A 24,817-nucleotide genomic window follows, 5' to 3' on the forward strand; every position below is an offset into this window, starting at 1 on the left:
CCAGAGGGTTCCGATGAGCAACAAAAACGATCGGAGATATACACTTATGAGGCCCCTTGGCACGTCTACGCCATGAACTGGAGTGTCCTCCGCGACAAGAAGTATCGTGTCACCATCAACAGTCTTCTCGAGCAGTACACTAACCACCTCGAGATTGTCCAGCTCGATGACTCCAATGGATAGATCCAATCCGACCCAAACCTCTCCTTTTACCATCCCTATCCTCCAACCAAGACCATCTTCATCCCCGACAAGGTGTGCCAGAAACCCAATCTTCTCGCAACCTCCTCTGGCTTCCTCCACATATGGCAGATCTCCGATGATCACTCCCGTGTCGACCTCAAGTCTCTTCTCAATTGCAATAAGAACAGTGAGTTTTGCCCCTGTTACCTCCTTTGACTGCAATAAGATATTAAATGTATTTGATATGTTAGAAAAATAAGATAATTTTTAATTAAATTTTTAAACTTTAATAATATATTTATTTAACAAAGAAATTTTAGATAAAATATCAATTTAACTTTTAAATATGGAATCTAAACCAATATTAAAGGGATTTATAATATTCTTAAGAAATTTATAAATAAATACAAAATTAATTAATGATGGTAAAAATTGTGTTTATGTATTAATAAAAGTCTATAAGTGTTACAAAATACTCAAAAAAATCTTTAAAAGTGATTTTCTATAACAACAATGTCATTGTAAAAATAGTGAAGAATGAAGGAATCAACAATTAAAAATTTCAAACAGGCCAACAATGTTCCTTAAAAATGACAATGTGTGAAGGAATCAAGAGAGATATGAAGAGGTTTTCTATTTCAAAAATAATATAAAAGGAGAATAACGAAAAACAATTGAAAATACAATACCTACCTAGGAATGACGATGAAGGAAGAAGATAATTTTTCTTTTGACAATAAGAAGAAATTTTTTTAAGGGGGTTAGTTTTACGTAGTTGATTTATAGAGAAATAATAAGTTAATAAATATTTTAAATATTTATTTTTTAATAAATGCTGTCGTAGAAATTGCAACGTCCATATACACAGAAACCATTCAGTTAGTCAAAATAATCAACGATATAGAATGACGCAATTAAACAACTTCAATGACTAAATTGATGTAAAAAATATCATATAAACGAAAATAATAAATTGAGTCTACTACATGGACAAAAGTAATCCTTAAGCCTAATTAATTTAATTATATATATTCAAAATTTTCTAAAGATATATAATTTTACAAATCATATATTTTCTTAAAATGCATATAAAACTTTAAGAAAAATATATTTTTTAAGATTTATGAGAAGAATATATGTGTGTGTGTATATATATATAATAAATCTTATTGTATAATCCATGTAGATCATACAAATTACAAAGAGAAATACATTGAAGTTACACGAAAATTAATGAGAATTGAAGAGTAAGGACCTGTTTTTTTATTGTTTATTAAAAGTGTTTTGTGGTCAAAAATCATTTTTCTTGGAGTTGTCGAAATCATTTTAGGTGATTTTTTTTTATTTTAAAAATTGAGTCCTCGTCATGAAAATATAATCGTAATTGATTATTTTGATTAGATACAACTAAATATTCATAATTCAATTACATTTAAATTCAGAATTAAAATTAAGTTCGAAAGTCGATTATGTATAAGAAATATTAGAGCACCTCATAAAGTAAAAAATATTGATACCTAAATAAATAAACATATTGTCTCAAAAAATAAAAAATATATTAGTGATTATAGTTATAATTGATTATTATGCATGAAATAAAAGATGGCGTTAAACAAAAAAAATGTAAAAGAAACAAATCAATTAACTAATATGTCACGACTAAATTGAAAGAAGATGAATTTATTTATGCCAAAATGAAATTAATCTATGAAACATGACTAAATTGAAAAAAAAAACAGAAATTACAATGACCGAAAGCTAAAGGAACTGAAAACATAATTTACCCAACGATGCAAAACACGTTGATCTTGGCCTTGCGGTCGAATACCAGTTTTATTATTATTATTATTAATTTGGGCAAGAAGAATGCATGTATGTTGAAAGATAACCCTCAATCATTTGACATTGAACGCTCACACGCATGAAATTCTTGGTGCTTAAATCCAGAATCTCAATAAATAATAACAATTCCTTCACGAATTTGAATGAGATTGGTTAGGATTAGAGTTTAAGGTGATAAAGGGTTCGACTGGCTGAATCCTTATTGAACAAGAATGACTCCATTTCATTGTTTATAAACATCAACATTTATTCTAACTCGTCCCTGAATCTATTCAAGATAGACTTGACTCCGAACACGTTATTCGTTTGTTCATTGTCAACCACATCCATGAGTTAAAACAGAACATAAACAAATAACAAGCCTTCGAGAAACCGAAAATATGGTTTATTTAATGTTACAACAGGCTGTTTGCCTGAGCGACCCGAAATTTGGAGGCCTTAAAAAAAAACACCAAAATACAGTCATCAAAGCAAATCTTACTGCCAACTACCAGTCCCATTCCATCTGTCATTTTTCGTCCGGGAACACCGAACATAACTTACTTGTTGTCTTCTAGTCCAACTCCATTACGAATGTACGGATTTCCATCGGAGCAAGTTCTACCACCAATTTCGCCGGATCCACCGGTCCTCCTCTCACCACTTTTGGAGCTTCTTCGGAGGAGCCTTCCACTTTCCAAACCAGCCTTTTCCTTTCCATTTCTGCTCTTCCTTGGTTGGCAGATAGACTCATCTCTGTCACTTTATTTATCTGAACATAAGAAGAAATGAAAATGATGTAATGGCCGAATATCGATCAAGACGAAGAGATCTCATGCACTGCAATGATGGTTTTATGTCTGTTACCGGTTATTTCTCTCGAGTCGAGACCGATCATCATTCAATTAGATTGACCTAGAACTAATGTAGTAAAGAAGAGTTATCTATCAAAACAATAATTGGTGACAGATGGCTTGGCATACACGGCATTATTTTACCTTCTTATGTACGAATACTTTTTTAAGCTGTACCCACGCCATGACTGAGAGATCCTTGTCCTCCCCAACCTTGCATTTTGAACAACAAACAAAATCAAACATTAAAAAAATAAAATTGAAACTGGTTGAATTCTATTAATGATGTATCACAGGGAATTACCAACCTCGTATAAGTGTGCAAGCCGGAGAAGAACTTTTCCATTGTCCAATTCCTGCATATTTTAAGAAATACGGTAAAGTACATAGATAGTGAAATCGAAATTTCAAGTCATGGCGAGCAGATAATTTGATAGTACTGAAGGGGATTGAAACTATCTATTTGATCACATATCAGTTGCATTAGGCAGCATCTGACACCACAAACGGAACTGTAATCCACAGAGATGCAGTTCCGGTTATATCTTCTTTTAGGATAGTCTTTCTCCTTTTCATGTTGGAGAGAGTTGTTCTTTGAAAAACAGAAGGGATATATACCTCGAGGGTTATCATGGCAACATTATCGGGTAAAACATAGGACGGATCCATCCCGGAAAAGGATGAGACGTGGGAATTAGTCCATCCATCTCCTCCCTGCAAAATGTTTAACTAGACGTTCATAAGACTCAGGATGACCAAGAATCTGCAAACAATAATTCAGCTTATTGCTTTCACCTGCTCAGTAAAGGCTACGAGAAATGGAGAGTAAATCTCCTGACCAAATGATCGACGCCACTTCGCTCCCTCTCCGAGAGGATCGATTCTGAGGTAATACTTTCCTACGATCTATAAAAACGTAGAATGTTAACAAAGATATAAGCAAAAAAAGTTAGGTCTTGCTGCAAACTCAAGTTCAAAGATATAACCAAAATATGCTTACTGTTAGTCCACTGCACTCATTTAGTACACAAACTGTTTCATTTAGGGCTTCTGCAACACCTCTTCCATCATCTCGAAGCAACCTCCTATATAAAGAAAGTAGGACCACAAATGGATTGTAAAATTGTACAAAACGAAAAATTAATTTATCAATGCATCTGTTCACAGACATTAGTACAGAAACATAATATATAACTGAACAAGTAACCGTGGATGGAAGATATTAACCTATGGAGCATTAGTTCCAATTGACCATCCTTAATGCTGGCTCCACCCACGGATCGATCAACTAAGACTGAAAGCTCCTTATTGTCATCTTTCATATACATCCCAAGATTAATCTGAAATTAAAGCAAAAAGAAACTTTAATGGCAGAGCCTTAAAGAGACCAATCAATCAAAGAGCAGATCATAAAACTTTGTCGAACAGTACTAGGATAATAAGAGATTCGAAGCAGTGATAAAAGTATACAGGGTAATAGTTTCCTGCAACAGGCTGATTCACGTCTAAGGTCCAATCTTTTCGATAGTCTCGAATCTGCAGAATAAATTTCTGATAAGGCTATATAAAAGCACATTGCAAATATCAAATAATGCAATCACACATACTCCACCAACATGCTAAGATATCAAGATAAGCAGGCAACAAACCCGTTCAAGGAAATCTCGACCACTGGAATCCGTATAGAATGTTTTGTTGGTTTTCATAGGTGTTGAAATCTGAGTCACAACTTCTTTTCCAATTCCATCATTGATCGGTATAGGACCAACCTAAAATTAGGAACAAGCCTGTTATGCAAATAGTTGTTTTACAGTAAATATATCTACAATAATACTCAGATAAGTAGTTACAGTAAACTCAAATTCAGCATACTCCTTCTCCTTGTACACTCTTGTGATCTGTTTATGCAGACAATCACATTAATTACAAAATAATCAGAGTTAAAGAAAACTGCAATTTTTCGAGTTTAGAGAGCATGAAAGGGAATATTCATCTGAAACCGTTTACAATATATAGTGGGTGATATTGGAGATATCTACATGAACAAACAACAATTTACATGCAATTCTATTATTTGATTCGCAGGTCATTGGATGAGGCAATAACCTGATATATCCACGAATTGATTCTCTGATGTACTTCATCCAATATAGGTCCCCGTAAAATAGTAAAAGAAGCCTGAAAATTTTTCCATCTCATGAAGTTTAAACCAGCTTCCTTTAAAATGAAAATCCTAATGAGCACGCTTCAAAAATAGATACCTGGTCATCAGGTTTAGTAGAATACGTGCCGTTTGGTCGAAAGATGTATGCTCCAGAGGCCTTCAATAAGTTATATCAATTATGTCAAAAATTTTACATCTATAATCAAATACATGAGAAAGTAGAGGCTTTCATAGAAGGTACATTATCACCTGTTTTTTGTCAGTGGAGCCAGCATAAAAGCTATATGATTGCCTTACAGATTCTTTTATCTTCAATTTCAAACAATGAGAAATCATACGTAAGAAATTCATGTACAGAAAAAGATGTAGCGAATTATGTATATGGATAGATAGATACATAAAGGGAGGAGAAGCAAATGGAAAATTGTAAACAAAATAGCAGATTTCATACCATCTTTTTGCTACTAACATATCCAATAAGTTTTGGTTGGTTGGCGTAATAGACAAGTTTCAGGTTGCCTGGCCCTACTTCGATTACATCTTTTTGTTTACCTTTAGAACCGTATGCTACATGGTACTTTGAGGAAGTTGCTATGGTTGTTTCTGTGAAACAGGGACAACCAAATATACTTTTATGTCAAAAACTTTCAAATAACAAATCTCACCGTCTTCTGTATTAGTGTTTTCAGAGATTAGAAATGATATATTAAACCTTTTCGTTGGCCGCTTGAGATGAAGTAAGTGTTAAGCCCAAGAGGAGGTGCAGATGCTGAAAATGCAAGCCAATACTTCGGGGTAACACTTGGGGATTTCCCCAAATAAGCCATGGAATAGTAATCTCTTATGTCCAAAGAAGCTTTTTGCAGAGGTAGAAGCTGTGATTTGATTTCGTTTCCTCCATGATCCTTAACGATAACATTCTCATCGATAACCTGCAACAAGTGATGATGCAAAATCACATTTGGGGAGCACAAGGACTATGCAAAATACACAGAAGATTGTTTGTCTTCTTGTAAGAGTAAAGAGGGATCCCTTATGTGACAATATCGTGAGACTGGAAGTAAAGGTCATAGCATTAATAAAACTATATACTCACTGGAATTCGTATAACCTCCTCTCGTTTCCATCCCAAAGAATTGTAGACAACAACCACCTGAGAGAAGAACAAACCAGTATAGAATAATATAAGTAGAATTAGATTTATCTTTTCATTAGCAATTGAAATAAGAGATGAAATTCTGAAATGCTAGTCTCTTTTACCAGATTTTTGCCATTTGACAGATCAACCTCAGACGCAGGACAATAACTTATATTCAGAAGAAGACACTGAAAGGGGTAAATTCAGAATCAGTAGACTCAAACTTAAGGCAGATGATAATCAGTATCCCTCTAAACTCTAATTAATATAGAAACTTCCAGGAAAAATATACAATCATTTATAGAATTATACTAATCGAATATGCTCCATGACCCCCTGCATAGATTAAATATTCTTAAATATTTAGAACCAAAGATCAGAGTTTAGTCATGCTATTGCCTGCTGAAATTTGGCCACTGGGCTCCCACTCTCAGTCTTTGAAGAAGGCCTTGTTATAGACGCAAGTGATGTTTCCACCACTTTTGCAGCCTGTAAGAACCATTTTGACGTGAGAATCACAACAACCTTGAGCCTCTGACGTATCAATAGGATACTAAGCGACATATTAACTTTACCTTCTCATAGCCAATGGATAGTCTTTTTGCATAGTCATTAGCCACATGCTGTTTTGAAGTGCCACTGACTGCATCATGATGTTGAGCAAGAGCCAAAGCATCCGCTAAATAGTCAGTGTTCGGTCCGGCTTTACTTTTTCCCTTAAAGAATTCCAATTGTCTTGCTGCCTGTTGTTTATGCGTAGGAATTCAAGTTAAAACATCATGAGTCACATGCAACACGTTATGCCAGTTAAATACGATATAAAACTTACCAAATAGTAGCCACTCATTCTTCTAACATAGCCTTTGAGTGCAGGCCTGCTAGTAAAATATCCGGTCCAGTAGGCATTTATATAGTCTGCGTATCTGATAACAGCATGCATTAGTTTTGAATGTTGGTTACATATCCAAATCAAAACCTCCTACATAGACATGTTTTAGCATCAAAAATATGAACTTACGGAAAGTAGTCATCAGTCTTCAGTGGCCAAGCCTCATTTGTTGCATATTTTGCATCAGTATATATCGATGGGGCTGAATATAGGGCATTCACACGTCCATCCTATGAACATTATAATCAACAGTTGGTCTTTTAGCAAGGAACGAAAGGGAAAAAAAAAGCACAGTAGCATATCAATGTTAACTGAGGATTATTCCCATAAGACATCGATTCTATCTGATTAAACAAGAAAAGGCAAAACAGAACGATGCTTGTTAATCAAATCGATCTTTTTGACGGGGGTTGAGGCCTGAGGGTGTTGATCCAGACATCATAGCATTCATAGTTCTTGGTTTCAATTACGGGGAAGTTTATCCAGTGTATTTTCAAGTTAGTGTCTGGTAGATCATGTGTGTACTTTGTAAATTGTGATATAACTGTCAGCTTACGTGGCTGCAAGGAAAAAGAATCAACAAGACAGAAAAAGCAGCAAACTTCAAGTATAAATAAGCATAGGAAAGGTCTTGGAGAATTCTAACTTGATTAACATAATGGATGAACTTGTCCATTTGCCGGAACCATGTGTGCGCATATTGATACTTGAAATCTGTTCCCATAGTCCACATCACATGATTTGTTCGAGTTATGTTAGCCTGGAAATGACAAGAAATTTTAGGTTAAAGAGTCAACCTTTTCTGATACAACCAAAGTTAGCAGCGCAGAAAAGAAAGTGCAGAAATCCACAATTAAGATATTGGTTCTAAAATATCAAATACTCTGCATCTTCATAAACGAAGAATATTCATACAAATAACAGCACATGGAAATATTCCTTTTATGCCGATCTGAGACCAGGAATAACAACAAAATTTTCAGACGGGAAGCAGTCCAAATGAAGCTGAACCTGCAGAAGAAGTCATAAAAGCAGGCCATGCTAGTGTGATTTGAAGCGATAAACATGCGATAGCAACTAATATGAGACATATTACCTGAGACAAAGCAGCCGCTACAAACTCATTCACACGCTCGGGGACATTGTAATCAAACAGCTCCATGTTATCCTTCAAGTGAAAGAGGCAATAACATAAAATTTCATTTTGCACAAACATATGAAGTAAAGAGCTGTTGAGTACATTATAACAAAGAATTTACCTGGACAATAGGTGAATCATCATTAACTTCATAGTAGAAATTACTAGGAGGCTCATAATTCTTGGGGAATGCACCAGCAAATATCTAGAGAAAAGTAAATAACACACTCAGGGAACTTAACAAGATAGAAAAATAACAATCTCCTTGATCCTAAAATCTAAACCTTTTTGCACTCTCTACCCACCTGTGCTGATGAGCCAAGACTCTTTGATCCTCGCCAAACAACTTCAAGGCTCTTCTCATCTTTCCTTTTACCTCTGTCTTGGTAATCAATTCGCCCGAAGAAAAGTGAATCGAATCCAACCTATGCAGCAAACAAAAGCTTGTACTTAGCATATTGTTACGGATAACAACTACAAAGTGTTGTTTAATAATATAGATGGATTAGAACAGTTCTAATCGGACAAGTAGTTAAAATTATGGGAGACCAAAAGACCAAAAGACCAAAAGCCTTACCTCTGCACTCAACAAATAAGCTTGCACTGCAGAATGTCCAAAGGGATCAATTTGCCAACCAATCCTAGGGGTGATGTTGAATTCTTGTTTGATAAATCGATGTCCGAGAGTTGTTTGATCGATCATGTCGATGTAGTGTGGGGCAGCTTCATCATGCATGCACATTCCTCCATTTCTGCAAGTCAATTATCAAAGTCTCCGCAAAAACTTAAATTACATGATCCCACATTTCCCAGTAAAAGATAAAATGAAAACCCAGAAGAAAAAACTTGAGCAAAATTGAGTTTATTACTTTACATTAACTCAAGTTGACCAGAGTTGATGAGCTGCTTTACAATCTCTTGAACGGTTTCACTCTGATCTCTCCACCATCTCTGGAAAAATGCCTATAATATCAAAAAACAAAACAAAAAATTCCCATTATTTTCAATGTCCAAAAGATATTTCCACGGGGTTTCAAAAAAAAATTAAAAATAAAATAGCTGCCTGTTCAGCGTAAATGAACTTCCTGTTCTTGTCAGCTAACAATGCAGGCACAATAGAATCCAAGACATTCTGAACACAAGCTCCCTGCAAATATTATCAACCAAAAAGGGAGATCAAAATCATAATTTGCTCAATAAATTTTGAAAAAGAAGGGGAAAATTGAAAAAGACCTGAATGGAATTATTGGACCCGACGTAGTACTGATCAACAGTCTTTAACCAACCAACATCATCATGCGAATGAGCAACCAAATGAACATTGAGTTTCCCAGGAACTATCTTAGACGTAGTATTGTAAACCATATACTTAGATTCAACGCACCAAATACTCATCAACGTAATCAAAATCCACGCCCCATGAATAGCCATGGCTATCCTGGCCGATAAACTCAGCTCAGAGACTGGGAAGAGAAGTGAAAAGTATTTGCTCTATTTATGAAAACGAAGCTGCATTCAATGATCAGGCGAAGGTTTCAAAGAAGAATGGAATAAGCCGATCAGTTCTTTGTTGTCTAATTATTTGTTTAGATGCGGAAAGGGGGTGAACAGATCAAGAAAGGTCGCTTTCGATGAATCAAATACAGCAATAAGAAATTGAAAGAAATGATTATTGAATGAGACAAACAAGTGTCCTTGAAGTGTTTGATTTGAGCTTATCTTATACTCTCGTGTCTCGCACTTCAACAGTGAAGAGGCGAATCTTTTCTTTTTCTTCAGAAATAAACACGCCTTTAATCAAGATGGAACCCACAGAAATCAAGGGGGAAATCAGCTCTTATCCTATCCAAAGATGAAAAGCAAATGTTATCAAAATCTCCTTTTCAGTATACACGTAGACGAACCTCCCCCTCACTGATCGTACCGAGAAATCGAGGAAATCAGGGGAGAAGATATAAGTAATTCAGTCAAACGAAAATGGCGTAACCAACTTTTCACAAAGTCACGCCAACTTCAGATTCCCTCCAAAACTCAACCAACAATCAATAAACAAGGTCTAAACCACCGCCGCCGACCTTTCCGTACCATCTTTGATCTAGTACGGAGGTTCGCCGTAGAAGAAGGTGGCGGTGATGAAGTTTAACAATTCCTTGATATTGCACTAGGATACTCCACTCCTCTGTATACTGATTTGTTGAAGAAAATTATTAAAAATTCCCAACAGTCAAAGGGCCATATATCCACTTCGTCAAATCATACTATTTCATGATAAAATTTTAAAAAATAAATTCCATAATCCTCAAATTTTAATTAGAAAATATTAGAACACAACGTAATCAAAAGTTCAAAATAATGATGTATCCAATATAAAATTTAAACAGCAATTAATCCACTCAAGACATCTGGGACAATTAGAAGAATGATTAGAAACAGAAATTCAGCCAACGATACGGTGACATTACACTTTTGCTTCATGTTAAGACAGATGAGCCCTTAATCAGAGCCTTGGTTCAATTCTGGAACCCGGGATATAGTTGATTACCTTTAATCAGGAAAACATGGTGCCCATTGAAGAGTACACTACACTGCTGCACTGTGAAAACATCAAACTAGAGCGAGCTTACATTAAACACATTAAAAGTCAGCCTTTCAAGAATGCACTGGCCAAGGTTGTCGGGGTTGACGAAAAATAGGTAACTGACCGGGCTTAATGTAAAGGTAGTGGGGAAGGAATTGCTTGGCTTCATATCAAGCAACTGCTGAAGAACCATCCCGATGAGTGGAGGGCAATAGACCTGTTTGCACTGGGTCTATATGGTCTGATTATATTCCCGAAGACTTTGGGATACATTGATGCTATTGTGGTAGAGTTGTTTGAGAAACTTTCGAAGCGAGTCAACCCAGCACCGGCCATCTTAGCCGAAACCTTTCGATCTCTCAACCATTGCAGAAGAATTGGCAGAGGAAGGTTCATTGGGTGTACTCAGCTCCTTCAAGTCTGGATTCACAGCCACTTTTGGAAAACTAATGGGGTTGTCTACCGTCGATTCAGCACTACCTATTCACCCTTGGAAGAATTCATCACTAGGAAATGGTATAAAGGTGTTTCAAAGGAAAAGTGGATGAAAGCCTTTACACATCTTCAGGATCGAGATATTACCTGGAGAGCCCCCTGGTTGTTCCTCGGTGACGTTCTTTTTCGATGTGGGGATTCAAACACTAAGACCTTACTTGGACTTTGGGGTGCAGTTGGGTATGCTCCGTTGTTAGAACTTAGACAATATGGGGCACGTCAGTTTGTCCCAGCAACATGGGGGCTGGCTAGATCAGAGTTTGTGTATCATGGTGACAGTTATAAGAAGATGATTAAGGAAGTAGTTGATTCGTGGAAAAAAGTATTCCGGATGGATGTTGTAGCTGCCAGAGACATGCTTACTCTGGATTATGTGGAGTGACGAAGATTGAGAAAGAATGATAACATCTCGGTGCCAGACTGTGAAGACACCCGGACTATGGAGGAACATATCAAGCCTGTCCCTTCTGAACTTGAAATAGCCAAGGCAGAGTTCGAAGCTGTGAACAATGAGTTGAAGCAGGGGGTAAAGGAACTTGAAGCTGAACATTATCAGTGGGAGCTAGATACTGACTCTCATAAAGATAGAGCAGAAAAACTGGAAAGAGAACATAAAAGAGTATGTTTTGAGCTCGAAGATTTGAGAAAGGGGTATCAAGATAAAGTCAAGGATAACTCCAAGTTGAAAGTAACCTCTGAATACTGGAAAGACGAAATTCACAATCTGGAAAAGAAGTTCGAGGACCCTGATAAAAGAGCTTGAAAGGAATAACTGAAGACTGCTCAAAGGCGCTTGGCAGACAGTTAACATCAGAACCAATGCTTGAGAATCCGGGTGGTTGACTTAGAGAAACAACATGATAGAGATGGCAAGACAATAGCTGAGTTAGAAGCTATTGTAGATGGGTTCAAGAAGCAATCGAATGAGCTTAAGATAGTGCCATTCGATGGAGGTTTACAGTGGCGTTTCCGTTGGGAGAAAGCACAACAAAGGGTGAGGGCCAGAGACGCAACCATCCGAGATTTCCTGGATAAAGTATAGAAGGCAGCTCGTCATCTTCACGGCCTAGCAAGGGAAGCTAGAGTGGTTCGACAAGGCATTCAACCAGTGACAGACGAATGCAGAAGACTTGTCAACCTATTAGCTGTTCAGGGTCTAGAGGATTTAGTCCGGATTTACCTTTAATTTGTTTTTATGTCTCTTAAAAGATAAAACATTTTTGTCTGAATAAGGATTATTTATAATAATGGACACTTTTCTAGATCAATGCCTCCAAATTGCATACATCATACATTGCATATTTTGCATTTTATATTTCATGTTTGTTTTTTTTATATTTTGTATTTTCCATATTTTTACATTCGTATTAACTAACAAAACATGTCTCAGACATCAAGCTTACCACCGCAAGCATTAGATATGCATCACTCGCATAATACTCGAGCAAAAAAGAGACAAATGGAGGCCAGAATTGAGAAGATCGAAGAGAACATGGCAAGGCCGCAGAAAGAATTGGAGGACAAAATGGCTCAGAACAGTCAAAGTACCATGGAGTCCATCAAGAAAAGCACGAAGTCCTTAGTTGACCAGATCGTAGCTAAGTTGTCTGGTTTACAACAACAAGCAAGTGCACCTGGAGTAGGTGCATCTGAGGGGATAATCATACCACCGACCCTACAAGTGGTTGTCTCATCGGGGATCTTACCCGGACTGCAAGATGACTCATCTGCCGCCAAAGGGAAGGCTGTATCGGTTGTAAATTTACAGACTTCTGCAGTAAATACTGACAGTCATCTAGATGATTGTCCTATCCCGGATTTTAATGAGGAGGATAAGGCAAAGAAGATGGAAGAAAATATCAGGATGTTAGAAGACCAAATGAAGATGGTCCAAGAAGACCATGATTATTATGGAGTTGACGCAATGGAGCTAAGCCTGATTCTAGATTATGGAGTTGTGCCTGCCCTTCAGCCCATATCACTATGTTCTATCGAAAGATGACAGGATACGGGGGAAATGACCAACTCCTAATCCATTGCTTTCAGGAGAGCCTTTCCGGTTCAGCTATCCGGTAGTACAACCAGCTCAGCCAAACTCATATTAAGACATGGAAATACCCTAAAGACACCTTACTTCGGGCACCTGGTTATGCTAAAAAGCTTAGAGAAAAAACATAACGAAAGTTTCCGACAGTATGCACAGAGATGGAAGGATTTATCTGTGCAAGTTCATCCACCCTTGGATGAAAAGGAAACTAGAAAGCTGTTTGTACAGACCCTGAAGACAGCTTACTTCGGGCACCTAGTGGTAACCAATTTGGGAAGTTTCTCAGATTTGGTCATGGCCGGTGAAATGGTCGAATTGGCCATAAAACAAGGAAAAATCGAAGGAGGAGACTCCAGTAAGAAGCCTTCCATGAAAAACAAGGACCGCGAGATCAATAATGTCAGCACCTACAACGCTAACAAAGGTGTTACAATCTCAAGTTCAAAAACTACTACAGTTGTACGATCCGATACTTCTAACCAAACTCTTCGACACTCACGCGGTATCACCCTACCCAATGGATCCGATAAAGCCCCCATATCTGAAATAGTTTGACGAAAACGCCCACTGCGAATATCATGGAGGTGTGCAGGGGCATTCAATTGAAATCTGTCTCGCATTCAAGAGGCTTGTACAATGAGTGCGGAACAAGAATTGGATCACTTTCAACTCCGGAACACCAAATGTCGCCCAGAATCCCTTGCCTAATCATCCGGAGGCTGGAATCAATGCAGTCACCACCGAGAGCGGCATAAGAATCAAAACCAATGTTTCGGAAGTTAAAGCTCCTTTGGCTTGGGTATGGAGCCAAATGGTAAAAGCGGGGCTTCTTGCACCCTAGTCATACGCAACAAGGAATGAAGGTGGTAATCATTGTTGTTACCACAACGAAGAAGGGAATGAAGTGCAAGAGTGCCCAGAATTCATATCGTTAGTCCAGCTCATAATGGACCGGAAAGAGCTGTAATTTTATGAAGAAATTCAAGATTCTTTGGAAGTAGATGTTTGTGCTACCGGATAATCATCTGAAAAGAAGTACAGTAGGGGTAGTCCTTTGATAATTACCCTTAAAGCGAAGACGAAAACAACAACACAAGCCAAGGTGGTGATCACAGCACCTCAGTCTTTTCAATATAAAGACAATCGATAAGTGCCATGGAAGTATGAATGCCAGGTGAGTACCTCCAAAGGATGTGATAACAATGTGGGGCAAAGACCACTAGAGCCTTTTAAAGAAGATATGCGGGCTATAAACGAACCTATAAAGGAGGAAGAAGCTAAAGAGTTCCTCAAGATCTTGAAGCATAGTGAGTACAACATTGTAGAACAACTCCATAATTTACCAACGCGCACTTTAATGTTGGACTTTTGTTAAACTCAGAAGCACATCGGGAGGTACTGCTGAAAGTCTTGGATCAAACGTTCGTGCCGCAGAACTTACTAGTCAACAAGATGGATCGACTGGTAAATAATATTCAAGCTGATAATCTCATCTCATTTTTAGATGATGAGATTCCATCTGGAGGAAGAGGCCGAACAAAGGCGTTACACATTACTACCTACTGTAAGGGGCACGTTTTACCAAGTGTCTTAATCGACAACGGCTCAGACCTAAACGTGATGCCTTTGGTTATATTGAAAAGGCTGCCAATAGATACCTCACATATGAGAACCTATTAGAACGTGGTCTGAGCATTTGATGGGACCAAAAGAGATGTAATTGGCAAGATCGAGGTGTTGTTGACAATCGGACCTGCCACCTATGATGTCGAGTTCCTAATGATGGATATCATGCCTTCTTACAATTGTCTTTTGGGAAGGCCATGGATTCATCAAGCAGGTGCAGTACCATCCACGCTGTACTAAAAAGTTAAATTTGTTATTGACGGGGCCTTAGTAATCATCAATGCTGAAGAAGAAATTGTGGGTAGCGTGACCACGGAAGCCCCATACATCGAAATAGATAAAGAAGCGGTGGAGTGCTCATTCCCCTCCTTAGAGTTTGTGAATGCCACATTCGTGGTAGAAGGAAGAAAAATCCCCAAACCCCAGATTTCTAATTGTACCAAAATGGAGATCATGCAGACTTTGGGAAGAGGTACCAAAGTCGGAAGAGGTTTTGAGAAATATTTACAAGGAAGGATTAATCCAGTCATTTCTGTTTCAAAATTAGACCAGTTTGGGCTTGGTTTTCAGTAGGGATGGCAAAAAAAACTGAACCCGACGGGGAAAACCGAAAACCGAATTTAACGGGTCGGGTTCGGGGATGATAAACGGGGATGGGGACGGGGAAAACCCGTTTATGTTAAACGGGGATGGGGACGGGGACGAGTTTGGTAATCCCCAACCCGATTACCCGTCCCGATTATCCGGCCCGATACCCGACCCGATAAATATTAAAAATAATTATTTTTTATATATAATATTAATAAAATATTTTAAATTAACCCTTAAATATTTTTTTATTATTTTTTTCACCTCATACTGCCCCACTTTAAAACATCGTCCCCGCTTCAATTTCTAGAATTTGCCTCAATTTTCGTTGTCTCATAATATTCTTTTTTTCTTTTAATAGTGAAAATAGTGCTTACACTTCTTGTTTGCAATCACGTGTGAACCTTTAATATCTTTTAATAGACAAACATTGTCTAGTTAAATGGGAAAAGTCTGATTGGTTTGCTGGTATTGTGCCACTTCCAACGAACGTGTACTTGCTGCACAGTCCTCGTCCAGTATACCATTACACACCTGAAGCCCACCACTAGCATTGGCAAGCTGGAAATTATGTCCAGCAGAATTTAAAATCAAAGCAACTTGTATATTGTCTTCGTCTCTTCGACAGTAACCCTCATTTTCACCTCGTATTCCAATAACCTCATACAAGCTGTCTCTATTACACAAGCTTTAACGTTCCTCTGACAAAGCGAAGCATGTGAATTAGCCATATTAAAATCAGCCTCGGGACCTATACCAACATCACGTTCTTCCCTAGCAAATAGAACAGCAGCTGCTCTCTAGTATTAAATTCGAAAATTCTAAAAAATTTCGGTTAATTCAAAAATTAACCGAATTAACCGAAATTTATTCGGTTCGGTTAATATTTTCGGAAAAAAATTTAGTTCGATTAACGGTTAAAGAAAAAAAATCGGTTAATGGTAGTTCGGTCAGTTCGGCCATCAAATTAACCGAATGAACAACCTTACCGATACCCGTTTAAATAAACGTTTATGCTAAACGGGGATACCCGTTTCCCCGCGGTTTTCCCCTATTACCCGATGGGGATCCCCGTTTAAATCTATACGGTTTTTTAAACGGGGATGGGTATCGGTTTTTTAAACGGGGACGGGGGGAGCAATACCTGGCCCGAACCTGGCCCGTTGCCATCCCTAGTTTTTAGCCTTGTTACTATGAAAAGAGGAAGGAAGTCTAGAAGAACCGGGACAGAAGGATAGCCAAGTTGACTGGAAATGAACTTCAATGGAAGCCTATGACATTCCCGCCTCTTTACCATACATTCAAGTTAGGTGGTTATGTGTTTGAAACCACCACATCCGATTTAGAAGCGGCTCTGGAAGATCTGAGCATCAATGCCGTGACCATAGAAGATGTTGACAACGAAGACAGATCCGGGATATGTCCTCTTCCACCTGGGTTCGTGCCTAGCAGTTGGTCAGTGGAAGAACTACATGTGGTTTACACGAACCTTTCAGAGTAATATTCAAACTATTCATATTTGCCTATACCCAGGGCAATAGGTGATCTTTTGTAAGGGTGAATAAACACTTGGTTTAATTTCAATAAAGGATGCATTTTTTTCTATGTTCATGGCAAACAAATTTTCTTTCATTTCTTTTTGAATTCATTGTCTATTTTCCTCATTTCAGCACTTCATTTCCATTTTCTTTCAAATATGATTCTTAACTATTCCGTGTGGGATATTTTCCTCTCACATATACACATTTCTCTCTTCCTTCAGGTCCCTAGACGACGATGATGTAGGCACTGATGGTTCTGATCCGGAGGTGGATTTTGAATTGGCCATTTGTCCTGGGAAATTCGAAGATTGCGACAATGAAGAGGAGTGCAACATGCCTACCGAATTATTGAGAATGATAGAAAGAAAAGAGAAGAAAATACTACCATATGAGGAGGCGATCGAAATTTTGAATCTGGGCACTGAAGATGACAGAAAGGATGTTAAAATCGGCACAACTCTCTCGGCTGAAGCAAGACAAAACCTGATAGTCTTACTTCAGGAGTACATATATGAGTTCGCCTGGTCGTATCAAGACATGCCGGGACTAGACACAGATATGGTAGTTTATAAACTGCCAATTAAGCCAGAGTGCAAACCCGTGCAACAAAAACTGAGAAGGATGCGACCTGAGGAGCTTCTTAAAATTAAAGAAGAAGTCAATAAGCAATTCAATGCCGGTTTCGTTCAAGAGGCCAAGTATCCAGAGTGGGTGGCTAACATAGTGCCAGTTCCAAAGAAAGAAGGGAAGGTTCGCATGTGCGTCGATTATCGGGACCTTAACAAGGCAAGCCCTAAAGACAACTTTCCTCTGTCTCACATTGACACGTTGGTAGACAACACAGCCGGGAACACGTTTTTTTCATTCATGGATGGATTCTCGGGATATAATCAGATCAAGATACATACTAAAGACATGGAGAAGACCACATTCATCACAATGTGGGGAACATTTTGCTACAAGGTGATGCCCTTCGAACTGAAGAATGCTGGGACAACGTATCAGAGAGCTATGGTGACCCTGTTTCATGACATAATGCATAAATAAATTGAGGTTTATGTCAACGACATGATTGTCAAGGCACAAACCGATAATGAACATGTCGAGAACTTGAGAAAGCTCTTCTAGAGATTGAGGAGGTTCCAGCTACGATTGAACCCTAGCAAGTGTACCTCCGGGGTAATATCTGGAAAGTTATTAGGCTTCATGGTTAGCAGAAAAGGCATCGAGGTTGATTCCGATAAAGTCAAATTTAACCAAAATATATCTCTCCAATAACACAGAAGGTGGTCTGAGGTTTTCTATGTTGATTGAATTACATAGCACGGTTCATATCTCAGTTAACCGAAAAGTGTGATCCAATCTTCCATCTTCTTCGAAAGAACAACTCGGGAGCTTGGGATGAAAACTGTCATATTGCATTCGAAAAAGTAAAAGAGTATTTGTGTCGCACTCCTCTTATGATGTCCCCTATCCCATGGAGACCTCTGTTCTTGTATCTATCCATATTCGAGAACTCAATAGGTTGTGTCCTGGGTTAACATGACGAATCTGGAAGAAAGAAAAGAGTCATCTAATATCTGAGCAAGAATTTCACCGATTGCGAGGTCAGATATCCTCCTATCGAGAAGGTTTGTTGTGCTCTAGTCTAGGATACAAAAAGACTCCGATAATATATATTGTATCATAGTACTTGGTTGATTTCCAAGTTAGATCCTTTAAAGTACATGATGGGTATACCTGCTCTATCTGGAAGATTAGCCCGATGACAGATGCTCTTGTCTAAATTTGACATGGAGTACGTGAGCCAGAAAGTAGTCAAAGGAAGTGTCATATCAGAGTTCTTGGCAAGTAGAACCGATGAGAATTACGAGCCATTGGACTTTGATTTCCCAGACGAGGACCTGATGGCTATCACCTTAGAAGAGGCAAGTACTTCTACTGACAGTTCCTGGAGAATGCATTTCGATGGTTCATCAAATACATTAGGACATGGCATCGGGGAAATCATGATCTCTCTGGAAGGGAATCACTACCCATTTACCAGCAGACTGAACTTCGATTGCACCAATAACATGGCAGAATACGAAGCTTGGTCTTGGGAATTCGAGCTGCACTAGGACAAAACATAAAGACCTTGAGGATATACGGAGATTCGACATTAGTAATTTATCAGCTCCATGGAGAATGGGAAACCAATGATACAAAGCTGATGGAATACCAGAAGCTAATATTGGATCTGCTCGAAGAATTCGATGAAGTCACCTTCCACTACGTGCCTAGAGAAGAAAATCAAATGGCTGACGCTTTAGCTACATTGGCAGCTGCATTCAAGGCTAGCGGGGAATTTGAGATGATACCAATTAACATGCAGTCGTATGAGTACCCGACTCATTGTTACCAAATTAAAAAAGTGAAAGACACTAAGCCTTGGTACCACAACATTTTGCAATATATAAAACATCTAAGTTATCCAAAGGAAGCCACCGAAACCAATAAAAGAACCATTAGAAGGATGGTAGCTGGATACGTCCTTGACGGGGAGGTCTTGTACAAGAAAAGCCATAATCAAGTCCTGTTAAGGTGCATCGATGCTGAAGAGGCAAAAATGATAGTGGAAGAAGTAGATGACGGAGTTTGTGGAGCACATGCAAATGGACATATAATGTCGAGGCAAATAATGAGATGTGGTTTTTTGTCAACACTGGAAAGTGATTGCATCAACTATGCTAGAAGATGTCATAAATGTCAGATTTACGGAGATAAAATAAACGTTCCACCTCATCCGCTGAATGTTATGACGTCACCATGGCTTTTCTCTGTATAGGGCATGGATGTTATCAGGCAAATACATCCGAAGGCTTCAAATGGTCACCGGTTCATCCTTGTAGCCATCGATTACTTCACAAAATGGGTAGAAGTTGCATCATATGCCAGTGTTACTTAGTCCACTATTTGTAAGTTTTTGAAAAAAGAGATCATATGTCGGTATGGTTTACCCGAAAGGATCATCACCGATAACGCTACAAACCTGAACAACAAGATGATGAATGCTACTTGTGAACAGTTCAACATAAAATATCACAATTCCACTGCTTACAGACCAAAGATGAATGGAGCAGTAGAAGTAGCAAACAAAAACATTAAGAAGATGTTGGAGAAAACGACTGAAACTTACAAAGACTGGCATGAGAAGTTACCTTTTGCTTTGTTCGCTTATCAAACCTCGATACGAACCTCAACTGGGGAAACTCCATTTTCACTAGCTTATGGAATGGAAGCAGTGCTACCCATTGAAATAGAGATTCCGTCACTCCGGGTCTTGACAGAAGTAAAACTGGATAATGCATAATGGGTACAATCCATATATGACCAGCTTAATCTGATAGATGAAAAGAGACTGAAAGCCATTCATCATGGTCAAATCTATCAGAAACGAATGATCTGAGCACATGACAAAAAGGTGCGCCCGAGAATATTCCGCGAATGAGATCTGGTGCTAAAAAGAATTTGGCCAGTCCATAAAGATTTTCGAGGAAAATAAACACCAAATTAGAAAAGACCTTATGTCGTGAAAAAGGCCTTCTCCGGAGGAGCCCTTATCCTGGTTGAAATGGAGGGACCTGAACTGCCACATCCCATCAATGCAGATGCAGTCAAAAAGTACTTCGCTTAGGATGAAAACCCGAAAGGGCATCTTAAGTCAAAAAAAAACAAAAAAGAGAAAAAAATGTTTAGGGTGAAAAACCAAAAGGACGCCCTAAATTGAAAAAAAAGGAAAAAAAGAGAAAAAGAACAAAAGAAAAAAGAAAAAGAAAAATAAGGCGGGTTAAAGATGAAAACCCGCAAAGGGAACCCGAAAGGGCGACTTGGACATCGATCAAGAAAATCCAGACAGTGAAAACATCCCGGCATCTGAATGTTCTACAGACTCAATGAGTCGGAGAAAGGTTGTACTCTCTAAAACTTTATCGCATTTTCAAAGATCCCTTGGCAAAGGCTGCGTTCAAAGTCACCTAACGACTTTTTAGCGCAGAAGTGCTCACATTATCGAGATCTCATACTTCATCATGTATTCATTTTCCAAAATGTTTGTCATGTATGTTTTTTCTCCTTGTGAATAAAAACAATCTTTTTCTCTAAATCAATTCCTTTTGAGCATCTTGGATTGAATTTAAACCTCATGATTTGTTTACTTCTACAAATGATAATCGCATATTACTTTACAAAGATTCATTGAAAAGTACAGGTACCTGAAAGCAGATAAAGCTCAGGAACATACTTGAAATGGTCAAGAAGCATTTCCCAAATCAAGAAACAAATAGAATGTGCACGTCAGATTTGAACATTTGAAGAATTCAAGATCGGGAACAGAACTTCCAGATTCCAAAATCAAGAGTCAACACGACATGCAACCAGAGATCGAGATTTCTCTCTAGAGCCCAGAATAACATATGTTGCATATACATTTTAGGAATACCTAAGAGCATTGCATCCATAACATTGTATATATGCATATCTTTGCAGGTTTTATCTAGAGCCAATTTTAACTTCGCAGCGAAGGATATTGGACTCAAAACGACACAATTTTCTCGAGAGTAGATTTCAACTTCACGACGAAGGATATCTGACTCGAAGCCAAACTTTACAACGAATGGGTCATCCACGGTTTCAACTTCACGACGAAGGGAATCGTGTCCATCCGCAACATAAAATACTTGGATTTCAACTTCACGATGAAGGATATTCAAGTCAAGGCTCTACTTCACGACGAAGGGGTCATCCACGATTTCAACTCCACCACGGAGGATATTGTACACACACATCCGCGATTTCAACTTCACAACGGAGGATATCATGCCATTCGGGGCTCAACTTCACGATGAAGGGGCTTTCTAATTTCAGAACCAATTTCAACTTCACAGGGAATGATATTGAACTCGAGACAACACAAGCTCAACTTCACAACGAAGGGGCGGTTGATTGTCAACAAACAACTTTTCAATTTTATTCAGATTCAATTTCAGCTTCACAGTGAAGGATATTAGACTCGAGACAACACAAACTCAACTTCACAGTAAAGGGACGGCTGATTATCAACAAATAATTTCCCAGTTCCAGAGCCAATTTCAACTTCACGGCAGAGGATATTGGACTTAGAACAATACAACTTACTTGGATTTCAACTTCACGACAAAGGATATCCAATTCTCAGGCTCAACTTCGCGACGAAGGGGCCATATACATATACAACTTCACAACGAAGGGTACCATACCCTAACAGATTGACCCAACTTCACAACGAAAGAGTCATCTATAACACAGCGATGCCAAAGTCTTCAAGTCAAGTTTCACCTTCACGACGAAGTATCTTGAGCCAGAAGACGACTCAACTTTGAGCTCGGTTTCAACTTTACGACGAAAGATATCACGCTCAGAAATTTCTAGTTCGACTCAACCTCGCGATGAGGGAGTTATTTCGTGATTCAATCCAAATCAACAAATCGGTCTTAATATCGGATTTCAACTCTACGACGGAGGGCATTCGATAAGGACGAAATTTGTGTTTTTTAATCTTTGCTCTATTTTTGTTACATGATAATGAGCAAAGAGGGGCAGCTAAAGACACTGAATTTTGACTGTTAATATTATATTATATAATATTGTTTTTGTTATTATAAACTATATTATATAAATATATATTTTCATTAATTCGTGTTTAATTTTACATTTACAGGCCCCAACAACGTTACAAAATGTGGCCCAGCAGAACCCAATTACACAAGACCCAACAATGACCCAACATGCGAGCTGGCCCCAGGACCCAAAACGAGTTTCTGATGTTTCCAAAAACCCTAGCCATGCCTCGTCCTACAGCGCCGTTTCCTCTACGGATTCCTCTCACCCACGTCCGAATTTCACGGCTCACGTCTCTCGCCTCCAACAGTTCCGAAGCGTTCAGCGCAAGAACCATTACCAACAAACAATAGAGTTTGATTATGACTCTAAGATGTCATTTTTTTGTGTATAAATAAACATGTAATCAAACACACAGACACACACGATTACTACGAGAGTACTAGAAAATAGAAAAGCAATCAAAAGCCCTTGTATATTTTTCGAAAAGTAGAGAAATAAAGGTAGTTTCGTCTTACCTTCGGTGTGGTTATTTCTTGCCTTGTATGTGTTGATTTTTCTCACTGTTCTTTTTTATTTGAAACGTACGGCCAAGGATTAAAGGGAGGCCCTTTATTTTTTTTTTCTTCGAAACTTTTTCTCCAGATCTACGCGACCCTAGAACGATTTAAAAAAAACCAATTTGTTTTTTTTTTAAAAGAGGAGAGTGAGAGCTTTCGGAAAAGTATTTTTTTAAGATTTGTCATCGATCAATGACGGCGGTAAGACGGCGTGCGGTGGCCGTGTTCTGGGTTTATTGAGACCCACGGCTGTGTTCTTCATCCTCGATGAACAGAGTAGAGGATGAAGAAAAGGGGGCACTCGGCTTCAAATGAAAATAAATGAGAAATTAAGTCAAAATATTGGCTTAAATACGCGACTCGTGAAGCCAATCGACCCGACCCATTGCATAATAGATCCAAGTGTTTTCACGCAAAATTGGGGAAATCCTATTTTAGTCCTATCAGGTTTTAAAAACTTCTACTTTGATCCTTAATCCGATTTTAAACCCAATTTTCTTTCGAATTTGTCCCCCTATTTCTGATTTCTTTCAATTTGGTCCCTATGTTTTTAAGTTTCTCTCTTATTTTTACTTATTTAAATATCTTATATATATATATATGTGTGTATATTTTTATTATACTTTATCATTTTATATATGTATATATATTTATATTATTTTACTCATACGTCTATTATTTTATAAATTTTAATTATTTGATTTATTTTATTACATTATATTATATATTTATATGTTTTTACTTTATTTATTTATTTCTAATTTCATTTTTCCTATTTTTATTATTCTCTTTATTTTTACTATTATTTTTATTTTCTTTATGTTCATTTTATTGTATTTTGTTATTTTATTATTTTTTATTGATTGTATATTGATTATCCCCATTTTCTTTAATTTATTTATTTATTTATTTTTCTTTCTTTCTATTTTTACTTTTGTTCTTTTTTATTTTTCTTTATCTTTTTTATCTTCATGTTATTTTCTTTATTTCATGTGTTTTTCTTTATTTTATTTATTTTCACTTTTTATCTAACACTTTTCGTGACTTTTTAAGGATGTTTTCAAATCAATCTAAGGTAAGAAATTTTGGATCAAAATTTAACCTTTTAATTTAACTTGCAATTTTATTAATTAAAGACAACTTGAAATTACGTAGTACCGAAAGGGTAGTTCAAGGGTGCTAACCCTTCCTTGACTGTAACCGACTCCCGAATCTGATATATCACTGGTAAGACGCAGATCAGGTAAGAAATAAGGTATCCGGTCAACCCATTTTTTATAAAATAAATTATCGGTGGCGACTCTTAATTCATTTTCCTAAGTCGAAGCCCAATTTCGGGGCCCGCTTGAAAAATGGTTCCGACATATATCACGTTTTTCTCTGTCTTTTGGTATATTTTCGGTTGTTTGCACGTTGTTTTGTTTATCTTTTTGCTTAGGGTTGGATTTGACATGGCCAAGATTGATCAAAATGACACTTATTTGTTATCATACCGATCTTCCCTACTTTGGTCCCTCAGATTGATTTGGATACATATTTTGCGTTCGTGGATAGTTTT

General features: G+C 37.7%; 1 protein-coding gene across 1 annotated transcript; it reads right to left on the reverse strand.

The window, feature by feature from the left end:
- Positions 1–2,391: 2,391 nt before the first annotated feature.
- Positions 2,392–9,738, reverse strand: LOC120125103 (probable alpha-mannosidase At5g13980). Its single transcript, XM_039143595.1, has 29 exons — positions 9,421–9,738; positions 9,251–9,334; positions 9,062–9,150; positions 8,765–8,939; positions 8,493–8,612; positions 8,309–8,392; positions 8,146–8,217; positions 7,696–7,809; positions 7,179–7,279; positions 6,990–7,083; positions 6,736–6,903; positions 6,560–6,649; positions 6,283–6,348; positions 6,119–6,175; positions 5,735–5,954; positions 5,474–5,625; positions 5,272–5,331; positions 5,120–5,179; positions 4,965–5,036; positions 4,709–4,756; positions 4,508–4,627; positions 4,329–4,394; positions 4,086–4,198; positions 3,859–3,943; positions 3,654–3,764; positions 3,477–3,572; positions 3,167–3,214; positions 3,003–3,071; positions 2,392–2,776 (listed from the first exon to the last, which is right to left on the reverse strand). The coding sequence occupies exons 1-29, from the start codon at positions 9,616–9,618 to the stop codon at positions 2,579–2,581; spliced, it is 3,030 nt and encodes a 1,009-aa protein (XP_038999526.1). The 5' UTR covers positions 9,619–9,738; the 3' UTR covers positions 2,392–2,578.
- Between the last annotated feature and the right edge of the window lie 15,079 nt (positions 9,739–24,817).

The sequence above is a fragment of the Hibiscus syriacus genome, unplaced genomic scaffold, assembly GCF_006381635.1.
Source record: "Hibiscus syriacus cultivar Baekdansim isolate YM2019G1 unplaced genomic scaffold, ASM638163v2 tig00110429_pilon, whole genome shotgun sequence".
Classification (NCBI taxonomy): Eukaryota; Viridiplantae; Streptophyta; class Magnoliopsida; order Malvales; family Malvaceae; genus Hibiscus; species Hibiscus syriacus.

What these genes read in the sequence shown, in the direction of transcription:
- LOC120125103 (XM_039143595.1), bottom strand. Translation starts at nt 9,618, where the DNA reads ATGGCTATTCATGGGGCGTGGATTTTGATTACGTTGATGAGTATTTGG. An exon ending in ATGTTAGTAGCAAAAAGATG is followed by an intron (nt 5,332 to 5,473) that starts GTATGAAATCTG and finishes TTGAAATTGAAG; the next exon opens with ATAAAAGAATCTGTAAGGCA. An exon ending in CTACTAAACCTGATGACCAG is followed by an intron (nt 5,037 to 5,119) that starts GTATCTATTTTT and finishes AAAAATTTTCAG; the next exon opens with GCTTCTTTTACTATTTTACG.